General features: G+C 55.4%; 1 protein-coding gene across 41 annotated transcripts in view; it reads left to right on the top strand.

Moving 5' to 3' along the window:
• NCOR2 (nuclear receptor corepressor 2) overlaps positions 1-16379 on the top strand; it is a 210645-nt gene that overhangs the window by 85571 nt on the left and 108695 nt on the right. For all 41 annotated transcript variants that reach the window (XM_049101966.1, XM_049101977.1, XM_049101982.1 and 38 more), the window contains 2 exons: positions 7802-7858; positions 14896-14948. In XM_049101966.1, coding sequence (XP_048957923.1) covers positions 7802-7858; positions 14896-14948 — 110 coding nt within the window. The remainder of the gene's footprint in view (positions 1-7801; positions 7859-14895; positions 14949-16379) is intronic.

Raw genomic sequence — 16379 nt, forward strand, 5'->3', positions numbered from 1 at the left:
CCACCTTTTGAGGCAGCAATAGATGCAGGGTGTGGCCTGCTGGAGGCCTAGAGCTGTATGCTGGGCCTTGTGGGGCTGGTTACCCTCCTCACCTACTCACCCTTCCTGACCCCCACCCCAAGTAATACTAATAACACTTGTGACAAGAGGAGAGCCGATGGGTCACGTGTGCTTTAGCCAGATGCCCTGGGTTCATATCCTGTCTTTACCACTCCCTGGCTCTGTGACCTTGGGCAACTCACTTAAACCTCCCCATGACTCACCTGCAGAGTGATGATAATTATAGCAGCACCCTTGCATGGTGGCGTGGGAATGAAATGAGTTCATCACAGAGTGCCCTTAGAACAATGTCTGGCACTGAACAAGTGCTAGCTGGCGCAGTTATTGTTGCCAGTGCTCATTTCTGGTTATTGCTTACATTATGTATGGTTTCACTGAATTCTCTCCAGACCTGTATGAAACAAGTACTATTATTCTCTTCATTTTACTCGTAAAGAAGCAGAGGCTAAGAGAGGGAAGATGAGCTGCCTGAAATTACACAGCAAGCGAGCTTTGAGGCTGGAAATCAGAGCCATTATTAAGCTGACTCCAGGAGCCTATTGTGGAGGAGATAAGGGCAGGGCCCCTGGGTGTCGCCCTGGACGGCCCCGCTGCCTACCCTCCCTGATCTTCAGGTGAGGGAGCAGGCATGCTTTACTCCAGCAGCCGTAGAGGCAGGTTGGTGGCTTTTGCCCAGGATGTCAGCACAGTGCCCTTGGTCCTTGTCGGAGACCAGGAGACCCCAGCAGGCTGCGGCCCCCAGCCCTTCCCAGCCAGGTGGACTTGAAGGCACAGGCTTTTGGTGCCCACTGTAGGAAGAAGCTTGCTCCACTTCTCAGCTCTGAGACTGGCCTGCTATTCCCTCCGGTCTGTCCTTGAGTTCCTAGGGTCTGTCCTTGGGGTTTCACCAGCTTTTCCCCAAAGAGCTGTGGCTGCAGATTGGGTTGGTCTTTGGCGACTTGGCCTCAGCACTCCCTCCCCCAAGACCAGTGAAGGCACCCCCCCTTCCAGTTCTTTCTCAGGATGGTCTCCCTGCCAGAATTCCCGCCTCCTTCCGTTTAGATTTTCTGCAGTTTCTCTGTGAGTGGGCAGGTGGGGGGAGGCAGAGGGGGCTTGGATTCCAGGCCAGTCCATGCCCGAATGAGCTGGGTGGTTTATTTTAGTCTCAGGTCTTTGGTTGCACTGGGTCCCGGCCATATTCTTGAAGTCATGGGGTTGATGTGGCCGAGATGGCTGGAAGAAGGGCTTTGTAAACTGTAAAGTGCTAGCTCTACTAGGAAGGCTCCAGGAAGTCAAGACTCTTGGATACAAGAGACAAAAACTCAAAAAAAAAAAAAAAAAAAGAGACAAAAACTCAGCTCAAACTGATTGAGGCCCGAGAGGGGTTATTGATGAGAGGTCTTGTAATGCAAGTTGGTGTTCATTGCTTCAGGTATGGGTGGATCCAGGCACTTAAATGGAGATGTTTGGGAGCTCCCCATCCCCATCCTGGCTTTCTCCATGCCAGGGTCATTCTCAGGCAGAGTTCCCCAGGACATGGAAAAGCTGCTGCCACCTTAGGTCCACCTACCTCCCAGGGTGGATAGGAAATAGTCCTCATGTTGGCGCTTGCTGGTTGGCTGGAGTCACATGCTTATTTCTCAGCCAGAGCCAGGCCTGGTAGGGGAGGAGGTGTGTGTGGGGGGTCTGAATACACTGATTGGTCAGGGCTGGGTCTCAGGCCCACCCTTGCATCTTGGAATGCTGTCAGCCCCACCGCCGCTCCATCCCAGGGACTAGATGGAGGGAGATTCTCCTGAGATGAGAGGAGGCTGGCCAGGCACGTGCAGCCCCCAACCCCGGGCTGGTGATGACCTTGGTGGGGTCCCAGAGTGCTGGTGTTGCCCACTGTGCCCCAGCACCTTGAATGCTGGGGGCTCAAGCTCAATTCCTGGATTTCATTCCGATGGTGACCTGATGGTGTAGGAGTGGGTAGGTTAGGTTAAACTGAAGCTCTGGTAATTGCCCCGAGGCCTCATAGCTGGCGAGTAGTGGCAGGTTAGGACTCTGGTTCCTGGGATGCTGAGAGCATACCCCTGTCGGTCAAGTGCGGGTGCCCTAGGGCGCATTACACTCATCCTCTTCATCCATCCATCCATCCATCCATCCATCCATTCAGGAGCCCTGTAATAGAACACTTGCCTCGTGCCTGCCACAGGGGGCAGGGGCGCACAGTAGTGGCCCACTCACATTGATTCTCTGGTAGGGGGGGACACAATCATACCCACATACCACCACACCTGGGCATCCCATTGATTGGAGGATTTTGGCCCTCATTGTCCCTGAATTCCCGTTTTTCTCCATTTACGCCCTCACTCTGCCCCAGCCTTCTTGCCGCAGGAACTTTGCACTGGCTGTGCCTTCTGCCTGGAGCTCTTTTTTCACACTGGGCTTACTTACTTGCTCCTTCAGCTCTTTGCTCAGATGTCCCCTTTTCAGCAGGGCCTGTTGTGATCCTCTGTTTGATCCTGAAAGCCCTTCATGGGATGTTTGTCCTCTTCCTTTCTCTTTTTCCCTCATTCCCACTCTACTGGACATGATTCATATTTGATTTATTCTGTTTATTGTAAACAGAAGTTCTGTGAGAGCAGGGATCTTTGCCTCTGTTTCCCAGCTGGATCCCCAGCACGGAGCAGTGCCCAGCAAACAGTGGGTACTCAGCAAACATTTTTTGAATGAATGAAGGATGGCAGAGAGGAGGGGAGACTCTTTCCCCTGGAAGAGTCCTCTGGTTTTGGGGGTGCTTTTGGTCCCTGGCCCCCAGTGGAGGTTAGCATGGAAGGGGGTCCCTCCATGTGGGCTGAATTGGGGCCTGGAGGCTGGGTGGGCAGGAAGCCCCTCAGCTGCTTTTGGCAGGAGCAGCCAGAATTTACAGCCCCTTGGGGGATCAATAGGATTAAATTTTAATCCTCCTTCCTTCCCTGCTGGTTCCTCTGAGAGGTGGATGACAAGGGTCTGTCTCTAAATGCCTTGCCGGCTGGAAAACGCAGCTTCCCTACCAGGCAGGGCCTGGCTGGCTGGCTTTTCTGCATGTTGGACTTGGTTGGGCTCATTATCCATTCGGGGCACATGGCTGAGGCACCCAGGCCGTGCAGAGGGAGCCAGTTGAGCAAGGAAGGCTTTCCCAGCCTCCCAGGAGCTGCCTCTGTGGGCAGGGCTGGGCAGGTGCACACAGATGGCAGGACAGGAGGCAGAGTTGTGCAGGGTCCCTGGGGGGAGGAATGGGGGATGGGGTGGGCCGACATCCCTGAGGAGAGTGCATCCTGGGGGAGATCCCAGTCCAGGCAGAGGCTCAGAGAGGGGACAGGGTCTCATTTGATCTTCAGAGGGAGTGTGTGAAGGCCAGGAGGTAGAGGCCTTGTGGGTCTAGGAGCATGCTCACACTTGAGAGTTCGAGTAAAACAAACATGTGGCACTACTGCAGGCTGCACAGATGAGGGTCACGTAGCATGGCGCTGATGCTGGAGGGAGTCTGGGCGGTGGGCAGGACTTGCACTGGGTCTGCAGATATGGGTGCTGTTGGGACGAGCCAGAAGGATAGAGGGTTAGGAGGCTGTTTATGGGGGCACAGCACCTCTGTGCACGTATGTGTGCATGTGTCTGAGGGGACCTGGGGGTGACTGTGTGCATGTGTGCGTGAGTCAGCACATGTGGGGCACACCTGTGGTTATTTGTGTGGTGCTCAGTGATGAGGGAATCAGAGTAAGACCCACGTTTTCTTTTGCCATACATTTCAAGCATCCTAGGAGTAAGAATTTTGTTTTTTCTAAAGACTTATTTATTTATTTTACAGAGCTCATGTGCATGTGTGTACATGCGCACTGGCATGCAGGGGAGGGGCGGAGGGGCCGGGGGCATAGGGAGAGTCTTAAGCAGATTCCATGCTCAGCACCTATTGATGCAGGTGACTGTGGGGTTTCATGACCTGGGCACCCAGGTTCTCTGGCCACTGGGACCACGGGGTCCCCTGCACGAGTGCAGTCTCTTGTCAGACCCTAACCTGCCGCCCCAGTGCCTGGTGAGGGACCTGCTCCTACCTGCCTGTTGGCATGAGCTCCTAGGTTTGCCCTCTGGTTGCTGAGCAGGGCACCCTCTGGCAGGGGCCTCCCAAAGGCCAGGCATAGTGGGGCCCCATGGGTCCTCTGAGAGGTTTGGTTTTGGTTCTCAAGGTGTCTTACCTGATCACCTGTGGAGCTCAGCTGAGGGGGTGGGAGGGACTATCAGGTGCTGGACACAATCTGGCCCACACCTGTGTTCCTGGCCATGCCCCTTGCTAGGCGTGGGAGAATTCCCCTCTATTTGAAGGGAGGCATTAAGAGAGAAGTGACAACGTGCATGTCACTTTGTTCCTTGCAGAGAATGTCCTTGTCAAAGTCCAGGAGGTTTGGTAGCTTGGATGAGTGTAGACATTTTGCCGGTGGTGGACCAAGGCCCGGGATAGGTAGAGTGGCTGGACGAAGCTTAGAGCAGAGCTGACTCCCAGATGTTGCCTCTGGTGGACAGATGTGACAAGAAAGCCCTGCCTGTGTAGGGGAGAGGCCCAATAGGCAGGACATCCCCCCAGCTCCCCATGAACTGACAAGTAGATTCCTCCCACTCCACCCCTTCAAGCTGAGCCATGAAGTGGGATGGGGGTGGGGGTGGGGATGAAGCAGGAGCAGGGGTGTGGTGGCATGGGGAGAGGAAATGCCCCCAGGGAGCCATGAAGAGGTGGGCCTGCTGTGTCCCATCCTTTACCCGCCACTGGACCTGTGTACTTCAGGTGGGCTGCATGACCCAAATCTCAGCTTTCTTGTGTGTAAATGGGCTGATGCTAGAACCTTCTGAATAGAGTTCTTGCAGGAATCCAAATACGTGGGGCATGTGGAAGATCCAGTAGAGGGCCTGGCTTAGTGTGAGCCATGGTCTTGTGCTTGTTGTCAACCACAGTAATAGCGATAGGCAACCCTTACTATATAGTGCCTACTGTGTGCCAGATCCTGATTTCAGGGTGTTACAGCTGCCCAAGGTGGTGCTCTGGTCACCCGTTCTCCAGAGGAGGAAGCTGAGGCTCAGGGAGATGGAGGGACTTGACCAAGGCCACGCAGTTAGTAAGTGGACTTGAACCTGGGCCAGCTGGCTCTGCGCCCCTTGCTCTGGGGCAGCACATTGTCCAACCCTGCCAGTGCTGCAGCAACTTTGGGGTAATTTCAGGATCGGTTTCAGTGAGTAAACTGGGGGAGAGTGGTGTCATCTTTGGAAAATTGAAGTGCATCTTAAAAGGCCCCAGGGTCGCTGAGGGCTGAGCTGTGGAGCTTGGGGAAGTGTTAGGAGCAGAGACACTCCTGTACCAGGCATGTGCTGGCAAGCTGGCTGCTCGGGGCACCCCGTCTCCTGCACTCCCTGTGATTGGCAAGTGGGGAAGGGACTCCTCCCTGCTTTCTTCTCCAGCGCCTACAAGAAGCCCCCTCTCTGGGTGCCCATGGTCCTGAGAGTGATGATGTGGTTGAAGATGGAATCTGCTATGGTTTGTAGGACATGGGCTCCCCCCCCGCCATGGGCCTGGTACCAAGATCCAAGACCCATGCTTACCTGTGTGATGCGGCACTGTCCAGGGGCCCAGCCACTCCAGCCACTCCTTTATCTAGTTGCTGCTGACCCCCACAGAACCTCATGAATGCACAGAAACTCTGATTCATCCCTCAAAGACCACCTTATGCATCCCAATTGTTACCTTTCTGGAGACACTTGAGCCTTGCTTTCATGCCTTGCATGCCCACCACACATACCTTTCTCTGCTGAGCTTCCTAGGCTGCCATCGCTACTCCTGACCAGCTGCTCATTGGACTTGGGGTTATTGCAGGCAGGGGCTGGGCCTCATTCATTTTGTGTTTTGCCCCCATGCTCAGTACAGAGTGGGTGCTAGTCACGATAGTCACATGATCGTGAAATACAAGAAGAATCCTAGAAAGGGTATCTCTGAGCGCCTCTATCCTCCTCCCCCTCCCCGGCTGGAGGCACCAGCTCTGAGGTAATTGCAGTTTAGGGAGCTGCTCTATCCCCTCTCTACCCCATCCCTTTTTTCACTTGACCTGGCTCAGGAACTCTAGCCTCATGGTAACCCTCCCTTGTTTTTTGGCATGGCCAGGGCAGGGGTGGTTGGCAATGACTGTCAGGATGGTGCCAGTCCCAAGCCCAGGAGACGCCCTGTGTGGGCCTTGGCCCTTGTCTGTCTTTCTTCTTGGAGCCTGGAGGTCAGCAGGAATTTTTCTCCTTATGTTATCTTTCCATGCCTCAGTTTTGTGGTCTGCTAAATGGGGACACATCTCATATCTGCCTCATGTTGTGCTTGTGTGTGATTTAAGTCTTGATAACATGTGCTCTGTGGTCATGTTTGGCTCATAGTAGGTCCTTGGTGACGTGGCAATTATTACAGTAATGATTTGCCCCCTGATTTTTTTGGCCCCCAGCCACATGCTGAGGCTGCTGGTCTTGGGGTTTTGATTCTGCACAAAGGGGCTGAGAGCATGGCTCATTCTTGGTTGGGCTGGGCCCAGGGCTCTAAGTGGAGCTAGTTGTTGGGGCCAGCTTAAGCCCACCTACATACCCACGGTCTGTCACCAGGGGCTAAGAGGGGGGATGAGTTGGCTTTCAGCACTCCTCCTCCCCACTGTGACACCAGGAGCCCAGGCCTCAGATTCTGTTGTTAGCCGTGTTTCCCAGGACTCTGGGAGCGTCCCCTTTTAGTGGGTCTGGACTTGGGAATTGTTGCTGGTGACTTGCTTGGCCTGTTGTCCTGGCTCTTTGCAGATACTAGATGGTCTCCCTGAGGTGGACTGAGTCAGGAGCAGCCAGCCTCTCCTGAGTCATAGGAGGACTCAGGTCTGCCCCCATGCACGCCATGGGTACCCCACTTTCCACGGCACATGGTGGCCCAGATCTGATGATAACCCTGCTAAAGCCACCGTCCATAGCTCTCTGCCCATCCCTTAACCCAGCTGGCCCCAGGCCATCCCCTGGGCCTCCTGAGAGCAGGCCCTGGTGGTCCCAGGCGGGGGGCCCGTGGGGTCTGGCACAGGCACAATGTCCGCCTTTATGGCCGGGCCTGGAGGTCCAGCCTGCTGCATTCACAGCCACTGAGCATTTTCTGCCACATGTTCCTGTTTTCCTAATAAGTCCTGGGTTGTGAGTGGGGAGGGAGGTGGGGAGGCCCCTGGGCAGCTCAGAAATAGTCACATGATTGTGAAATACAAGAATCCTAGAAAGGGTATCTCTGAGCGCCTCTATCCCCCCCCCCCCCCCCCCCCCCCCGCCCCGGCTGGCGGCACCAGCTCTGAGGTAATTGCAGACACCCAGCCAGCTCCCAGGCGGAGGAAGGCATCTTGGGCCTGGCAGAGTGGCCTGCTGGCGAGGGGCTGTGCCCACAGCACTGGGCCCTGGGGGACGTGGGCCTGGAGTGGGGGGGCCAGGCAGCAGAGAACACCGTGTGTTTGTTAGAATCGAAACTTGGCCAGCTTGCCAGGGCCGCTGCAAGGGGTGTTGAGGCCCCTCTGTTTGTTTCTAGCCTGGGGAGGGTTTGCAGGGGGATCCTGCCTACACCCCTCACCCTCTGGGGCTGTGGATTGGCTGCTGGGTTGGGCAGCTGCCTGCTGTTCTGGAGGCCTCTATTTATAATCTGTTTTTTTTTTTTTTTTTTTTTTTTTTTTTTTTTTTTTAATTTTTCCTCCTCTCCATCACCCTGCAGAAGAAGGCCGAAGCTGCACATCGGATTCTGGAAGGCCTGGGACCTCAGGTGGAGCTGGTGAGCTGGGGTACAGGGTGGGCAGCTCTGGGCAGGGGTGGCTAGAAAGGTGGGCAGGGCTGCAGGTGGGCGTGGAGGGGAAGGAGGAAGTCAGCTGTTGCCAAGGCTGCCCTGTCCTCTGGAGGAGGCAGGAAATACACCCTTCTGATAAGAGGGACTGGCTGATAGCAGGCGGGTGGGTGGGCCTGCCATGCTGGGCTGGGGGTGGGGAGGAAGGGAGCTGGCTCTCCTGCAGTCAGGACACAGTGGAGTCCAGCGCAGTTGGACTGGCTTGGCATAGGAAGCCCATACCCCGGGCCAGGTGATCTCTGCTACTGAATAGGTGTGTGGACCTAGGCAGTTCTCTTAACCAACCTATCCCTCAGTTTCCTCATCTGTAAATGGCAGTAATAACACAGGTCCCATTGGGTTGTATTGAAGATTAACCATATTGATTTTTGCGAAGCACTGAACACAGTGCCTGGCGGACTGTAAGCACTGAGCATTTATATTTTATCTTACTCATATTAGTGTTGTCTGCAAGTTTTCTGATGGGAAATGCCCTCTCAGCAGCAGAGCTGGGAAGCAGACCCCAGGCCTCTTCTCTCTCAGGCACCCAATCACATGCCTGTGTCCTCAACACCTTTATGTGTCAGAGAGAGACGTTGAGGGAACTCCCAGCTGATGGGAAGCCTCAGCCCCAGGAGAAGTGGGCAGAGCCCCACCTGCCCAGGACCAGTCAGTGGGACCAGCCTGTGTCCCACTGGGCAGGTTGGCTCAGAGCTGCAGGGCAGCATGTAGGGGCATACGCATGGGCTGGCCATGTGGGGCCCCATGCACGTGGCACGTCTAAGGGGATATGTGTGCATGCTCATGCCTAATAGTCTTCTGCATCTGGAGCCTAATTCTGAACTTGGCTCCACCGTGTGTTTGCTGAGTAGCCTTGAGAAGAGGACTGGGTTTTCTTCTCTGTGGAATGGGAAGACCAGGATCTTTGGGGGATGGGGTAAGATACTACACTGTTAAGGCTCAGTTAGCACAGCCTTGCTTTGTCGTAAGTGGTTCGTTGTTGTGAACACTTAGGAGGGTTGAGCTGTTTGCCCCTGGGATTGTTTCTTCAGTGAAGCTGTGCCCTAGCCTGGAGTCCATGTGCTTGGGCCACGGGGAGGCAGGGCGCATCCCGGGTTCTCTCAGAGGACAGGGCCAGGCAGGCAATGGATGGCTTCTAGGGCTCTGGGATGGGTGGCAGGCACCCCTCCTGGGGCTTGTTTCCCTGTTGGATGTGATTTCTGGGATGTCTCTAAGACCCCCCCTTTTTTTATTGAGATATAACCCACAAGTTATACAATTCATCCACTTAAAGTGTATGGTTAAGTATTTTGTAGTATGTTCATGGGTGTGTGTGACATCTCCATAGGCAACCTTAGAACGTTTCACTATCTCAGAAAGAACTCCATGTTCTTAACTGTCACCGCCTTATCTTTCCATCTCTCCCCCCCCCCCCCCCCCCCACGTCCCACCACTCACTTGCTCTCATTTGCTGTCTCTGCAGCCTTGCCTGCTGGAGAGTTCGTATCAATGGACATATACACCATGTGGCCTTTTGTGACTGGCTTCTTTCACTCAGTGTAATGTCCTCAGGGTTCATCTATGTTGTAGCATGTGTCAGGACTTCATTCCTATTTAGGGCTGAATAATATTCCACTGTGGGTACATCACATCTGTTACCTCATTTATGCATTGGTGGACATTAGGCTGTCTGTGCTTTGGGCCATCACAAATAGAGTGGCCTTGAACGTTACCATACAAGTCTCTGCATGGGCAGCTTTTCGTTGCTTTTGGTTGTATACCTGGGACCAGAATTGGTACATCATGGTTGCTCTATGTGTGGCCTCTTGAGGATTGCCGGACTGTTACCCCAAGCTGTAAGCCATCTTCCATTCCCACCAGTATGCTGCTGCTTGCCCCAGTTTCCCCTCTTGCCAGCAGAGATGGCAGGACTGAAGGCAGTACCCAACCATTTCTAGACCTGGCGGCTCTCCCTCTCCCCTTTTCTGACCTAATGAGTCCCAGGGGCATCCTGAGTGGAGGTGTGGGTGCAGGTTGCTGTGTCCAGATGCCCGAGGAATGCCCAGGGCCAGGCTGCCCTCCTGGCGAAGTCAGAGAACACCCAATCCCTGACCCCAAGGCCTTGCAGCCTGTCTCTGGGCTGAGTGCTCAGGGGAGCAGCGTCAGCCTCCCAGTGAGTGTTGTGAGGCCGCCCACTGGGCTCACAATCCAAGTGATCCTTTTCTGGGTCTTCCAGGGGGAGGGGTTGTCCCCTCCTTGGGGATCTCCAAGCGGAGATTCCATCAAGGCTGGGGATGCAGGAGGCTGAGGTCTGGAGTGTCTGTTTTGGCGGGCTGTGTGGCTGTCACTGGAGCCTCCTGAAGTGACCTCAGTGGGTTCTTGGTTTGGTGGCCTTCAGTGGGGCTTTGCAGAGGACTCACAGTGACAGAGTGCCTGCTTTGTGTCTGGCCTCGTAGAGGGGTCACTGTCCATTTTCTAGATGAGGCTTGGAGAGGGCAGTTCCTTGTCTGAGGTCACAGAACAAGAAATGAGGCAGAGAGGTATGCTGAACTTGTGGGATTGCGGCCAGCTGAGGTCTACCCTCTGTCTTGGTCACCAGAAGGCCCCACTGAGCAGAAGTGTCCTCCAAGGAGAGGCAGCTCAGAGGTGTAGCCCGTGCACAGGTTCCTTCATGGAGGCAGGGCCTGGTGCTGCTGATCCTAGGCCTTCTGGACACCGGGCCGCACCGTTGGGGAGTGCAGCTCCACACTGGTCTCATCTGCAGCCAAGGCGCCCTTGGCCTAGGGACAGGCTGTGGGGGTGGGGGGGGGCCTTCAGGATAAGGATGGGTGCTCTCTGACTTTGTGGGAGGGCAGCCAGGGGGCCAAGGGGAAATTTGCAATGGAAAGCAAGTGAATAGCATGGACTGGGTTGAGTACTCACCCACTCCATCCCAGGCCTGCTAGTCCCATATCCCCCAGTATCCGCCCCCCCACCCCCACCCCAGTCCCTGAACTGCCCCCTGGGGTGCGGGGGGGGGAGGAGGGGATACTGCGGGGGGGGGGGGGGGGGGGGAGGGGGGGAGGGGGGACTGAGGGAGTTAACTGGGGGTGTTATGAGGCCTGGAGGAGGGGCGCTATGGGGGGGGAGGGTGTGGGCCGCTGCAGCCCCCACCCTCTCTCCCCCGCGGCTTTGAGTCATCGCTTTCCTTCCTGTTCAGAGGTGCTATTTTAAGAACGTGGTGTCACCAGAGGGTTGAGGGCCGGGGCTGACACTTCATTTCTTAGCAGCTCGGTCCACCTGGGTTGCTGGCTGTTCTTGGCCACCCTGCCAGCTGGCTGCAGTCAGGCCCAAAGGGGACCACCCCCCCTTCCTTCTCCCGGAGACCAGTGCTGCTTTCCTTGTCATGTCTGCTTTATAGCCTTGCAGGTCCCCCGCCTTGCACTCTCTTTCTGCCCTCTGAATTGTTGGGCTGTGCCCCCATTTTTGGAGGAGGAGATGGAGGTGTGGGGAGGGCAAAGAGACAGGCCTGGGGCCCCCAGCCAGGAGAGTGGGTCTTCCCGGCGGTACCTTGGTCTTTGCCTGTGGGAGGGAGCTTCCCTCTTGGGTGTTGTGTCCCCCTGAAGGAGGTTGGGGGGCTGGAGTCTGTGAGGTAGGGAGAGGTGGAGGAAAGCCACCGTGGGTGTGAGTGAGGTGAAAGTCCTGTCCTGGCTGCCATATTGGGACTTATCTCCTGGGACCCAGGGAGGCCTTGCCTGGCCCTTGTGCAGCACCCCCTGCAGGTGGCCAAGAGAGCTATAAGGGAGCCTCCCTTGGACCCTGCCTTTTTCTGAGCTGTGCACCTGCCAAGGATGGGATGTGGCCCCTCTGACCCCCATCCCACTCGGGCCTTCAAGAGGGGCTGCCCCAGGAGTCTGTCACCATGGTAACGAACAGCCTGCCAGGTGCTCTGGGCCCAGACACTTCCTTCCCTCCTGAGACTCACTTTACCTCGAAGAGCGCTCAGTGAGTGCCTCCTTGGGGGAAAGCCCCTGTGATTAGAGGCTGTGAGCCCCACAGTGTTCCCTGAGTTCCCAGTGTTGAAAACCACCTGAGGGCCAGGCTGCTCTGTCCTCATCTTTACCTAGCAGGGCAGGTGGCCACAGGTGAAGGTGGGTTTGGCAGGTCACAGGCCAACTGTGACCCAGTTGCACCTCAGAAACCTATCTCCCCTTTTCTGGCCCAACCTAATATATAGAGGTAGTCCCTGCTTGCTGTCCATCACTCATTCCTAGAGTCTCTGTATGTGGTCCTTCAGGCCCTCTTGGCCTCCTTAGGCTGTGGAGACATTGCTGTTTGCCATCTTTAAAACCAAAACAGCACAAATCAGCCACCAAGCCTGAAATTTCCTGGGTTCCTCAAAAGCCCTGTGAGGTGGTTCCTGTGCCCATTTCCCAGATGAGAAGACTGAGGCCCAGAGTGTGGACCACATGTGACCAAGGTCACACAGCCAGCGAGGGAGGTGCCATCTTTTAAATCAGGGCATCTGTTTGTTCCTGGAAACTGAACCTTTGGGTCAAGCCCTCTCCCCACTGGCCTGTATTTTATGGGTGTGCAGAAACTCAAAGGACCTAATGCAGCATCAGTCAGGGTTAAACATGCATGTTTAGTGCTTGAAAATTTGGCCTGAGGATCTTTGTAGGGCCCCTTGCTGCTCTGAGGTGAGTGCTGTTGGCCTTCATTGGTAATGCCTTGCCTCCTTCTAGTTGAGAAACTTCATGAGTCTTACTGTGAGCTCTATAGTTGCCCTCCTGTTCAAACCCAGAGTGAACTTCAAACCTCCCCGCTTCTGGCTGAGCACCTAGGAAGGGCAGCCGACCCAATGTGGGGGGAGACGGCCTGTACCAGCCATGGGGTGACATCTCTGTCCCTGGGGGGCATAGTTGAGCTCAGAGCCAGGGGTCAGTTGTCATGGAGGGAATCTGAGGGACATGGGGAGGGAGTGACATTGTCCTCAGCCAGGGCTGCCTGCAGTGCCTCATCCATAGGTCTGTGAGTGCCCAAGGCAGTGGAGGGCCCTCTTTGAGGACCCTGCTCTTCCGTGGAGGACAAGTGGCCTGTTCCTGGGGAACAGAGCAGGTGGGGCCCTGTGGCTGTGCTGCTTGTGGGTGGTCTCCATCGACTGGGATTCTCAAGACATTTGGGGGTGTTAGGAGGTGTAGCCGGCTCCATTCCTGGGGAGAAGTTCTAGGGCAGAGACTTATGTGCCCTTTTCATTTGCCCCGGGGCCCTGTCCTGAGGCTGCACCTGTCCTGCTTGACCCCTCACACTCTGTACCTGGTTCATCTACCGTGATCATCCATATGGCTGCCCTAGGAGACTCCTGCTGTGTGTGTGAGTGTGAGGAGGAGGGAATGGCAGGGGAGAGGGTCATGTACACACACAGGCACACACACGGAGGAAGACAACCAGAGAGGGCACAGGCAGGGACAGCAGACCCCTGTCTCCAGTGCCAAAGTTGAGACAGGATTCCAGTTGTAGCTCATTTCTTCCCAGGTGTGGACACACATTTTAACCTCTCAGGGACTTGATTTTCTCCTTCCTAAAATGGGGACAATAATTGTATCAGCTGCTGCTGTGTAACAAACTAGCCTCAGATTTAGTGGCTTGAAATATGCACCGTTTCCTGTCTTCCATGAGTGTAGAAGTCAGCTGAGCATTTCTGTTGATTATGTTCTCAGCTGGACAGTCGGCTGGTCGCCCCAGCTTAGCCTTGGCTGGGATGGCACTCCTGTACCCTGTGTCGTCTCTCTGCTTCCAGCAGGCCAGGCCTGGTGTGTTCTCTGACCAGGAGCAGAAGAACAAGAGAGGAAGCAGAAATGCAAACGTGCATTTTCAAGCCTCTGCTTTCATTAAGTTTGCAAGCGTTTCATTGGCCAGAGCAAGGGTGTGGCTGGTTACGGGAGGCAGGAAAAATTGGGGTCATTAATACATCATTGCACCCTGATGGTGACAGTAATGACATGGACAGTCTTGGGCATTTCCTTCACCAGGAACTGGGCTGAGAGCTGCTTGTGTGCCACCACATTTGATCTTCACAAGGACTCTGAGTTTAACTCCATCTACAGATGAGCACCTGGGGCAGAGGTGGCTTATGTGACTCACCCAGAGACACATGGCTGGAGAGTGGCAGAGCCAGGCTATAGACCCAGGCCATGCCCATGAGAGGGGAGACACACGGTGGCTGGCTCTGCACGTAGCCTTTTGCAGCTGCTGCTGCCTCCTGTCACACACACTTGATGCCATATGTGGGTCCAGGGCCCTCCTGCCCTCTGTGTGCGATTCTGCTGCCCATACGCCCTCCTGTCCCACTCCTTTCTTCCGGGGGGTACATTTAGCTTGCTTCTGATGTATCATCGTTATGAACTGTGCCATCTGGGCGTGGCGGTGTCCTCCCCTGGCGGGATACAATACTCAAACATTCTTGGACATCTGCAGGAGGGGAGGGGGCTGTAGGGCATACACATCTTCCTTCCTTGACAGTTGTTGCCTTGCTGCTCTGCAGAGCATGTGTACCCAACTCTGGGTCCCCGGCTGTCATGAGCCCTTCCTATCCTTCCCTCACTCTCATGGGCTCTGGCAGCATCTGGCCCTATTCCTCTGCCAGGCAGTGGGGCAGCATGGTGTCTTAGCATGGTTTGGATGCTGAGAAGTTGAGCAGCTTTCCGTGTCGGCACTCAGACACCTTGGACGCTCAGGGCAGCACTCCCCAGTGTCCTGCAGAGGAGCTGTGGCAGCCGTGGTGGGGCATCATGGCACCCACAGCTGCGCCCACAGGGTTACAGCCCGTTCCCGGCTGGGGCTGCAGGCTGGGTCCCTGTGTCCTGTTTCATGCCTGCCGGCGGCTGCTCCCCACCCCAGTGCACAGCTCCCTGGAGCCAGGGCCTGGGGCACTGGGGCCAAGGTTGCCCAGGACTGCAGTGTGGCACCCGGCTTGGCTCTGAAGTGCTTTCCTCTCTCTTCCTCTGCAGCCATTGTACAACCAGCCCTCTGATACCAGGCAGTATCATGAGAACATCAAAATGTAAGTACTCGTGGGCAGCCGTGCAGACGCATGGTGGGCGTGGGGACAGGCTGTTTGGCCTCAGAGATCTGGGGTGGGAGGTGGGTTCTCAGTTCCCAAAAGGTCTCCCAGGCAGGGCCAGGTGCCAGAGGAAGGGCCAGGAAGGGGCAGTTTGGGCAGGAATTCTGGACTGGGTAGTGCTGAGATCATGGTCAGAGGAGGCCTGGGGCAGGGAGGGGAAGAGGAGTGGCCCCATGAAACTTGGGGGACACAGACCTTCAGCTGGGGAGGGCAGGCGAGGATGCTGCATGCACAGCCCTGGAGACACAGAGATGGAGGGCTGCAAAGCCTCATCCCACTTGAACAGGTAGAAGCTGTTCTTGGTGGAAAGTGAGCTCAAGATGATTGGGTGGGGTGGCCCTGGGACAAGTGGGGCCCTGTGGTTTGGGCTCTGATGTAATAAGCATATTTGGGAATGCTCTACAGTCTGCTCAGGGGGTCTTTCTGTGGCATATGGCTCAGTATGGAGCAGCTGTGAGCACTAATCCAGACCCGGAGGTTTGAGGTGGCCAATACGGAATACCCCAATGATGGGGCCTTTTGCTGGATGGATGCTAGGAGTGAAGAAATATCAATTAAGTGCCATGTGTAGTTGGTGTGTGCTGAGCTGGCATAATGGGGCAACAGAATTGCGTTGGAGGCTGGTGGCTTCATGTCTTCAAGCTGGGAGTAAAGCACTGCAGATGTGGCTGCGGGAAGAAGGTAGGCTTTGGGGGGTGGGGGATGCGTTAATGGGAGCATAGCCTTGTTGGCTGAAGAGAGAATATTGTTATCCAGGGAGCCCAAAAGGTAAAAGGGGCTGAGACCTTGGCCCTTGAGGAACATGTGGTTGTGGGCACTCAAGGTGTTAGGTTGGAGGTAGACTCTATGTGTTTGATGTGTTTGAATTGTTCAGGGTTCATCATTGTGGGAGGGTGCAGGCGTTTTTGTGACCTCAGAGCATAGTACTTAGCTTGTCCAGTGGGCAGTCCAGCCTGGTCTGACTGTCCAAGGTGTTCATTGCGATAGTGAGCTCCCCATCCCTGGAGGCATGCAAACTTCCCAATAGTTTTTAAATATTTACTGGTGTTGGTCTAGTTGACAGAGAAGTCTCTTCTTTCGTGGCTGCTGGACTCTTATGACTGGACCAAGCTCTGGTGACCAAAATGGGCGCCCCCTAGCAGCTCCCAGTGACTGATGGAGCAGCCTGGAAAACCTCTTGTTGCCAGTGAGGTCGTTGGTCCATTTGGGCTCAGGAACACCTGCTGAGGATGCCTCACCTGTACCACTGGCAGGTCCCCCTCAGCCCATGGCTGGCAGGGGCTGCAGAGTGGCCTGCTCAGGAGGCACTGATACAGTGCTAGGATTTCTGTGTCTGATATGGCCTGTGATTTTGTGTGGCCTTGTGGATGT

The sequence above is a fragment of the Canis lupus genome, chromosome 26 (genome assembly GCF_003254725.2).
Source record: "Canis lupus dingo isolate Sandy chromosome 26, ASM325472v2, whole genome shotgun sequence".
Taxonomy (NCBI): domain Eukaryota; kingdom Metazoa; phylum Chordata; class Mammalia; order Carnivora; family Canidae; genus Canis; species Canis lupus.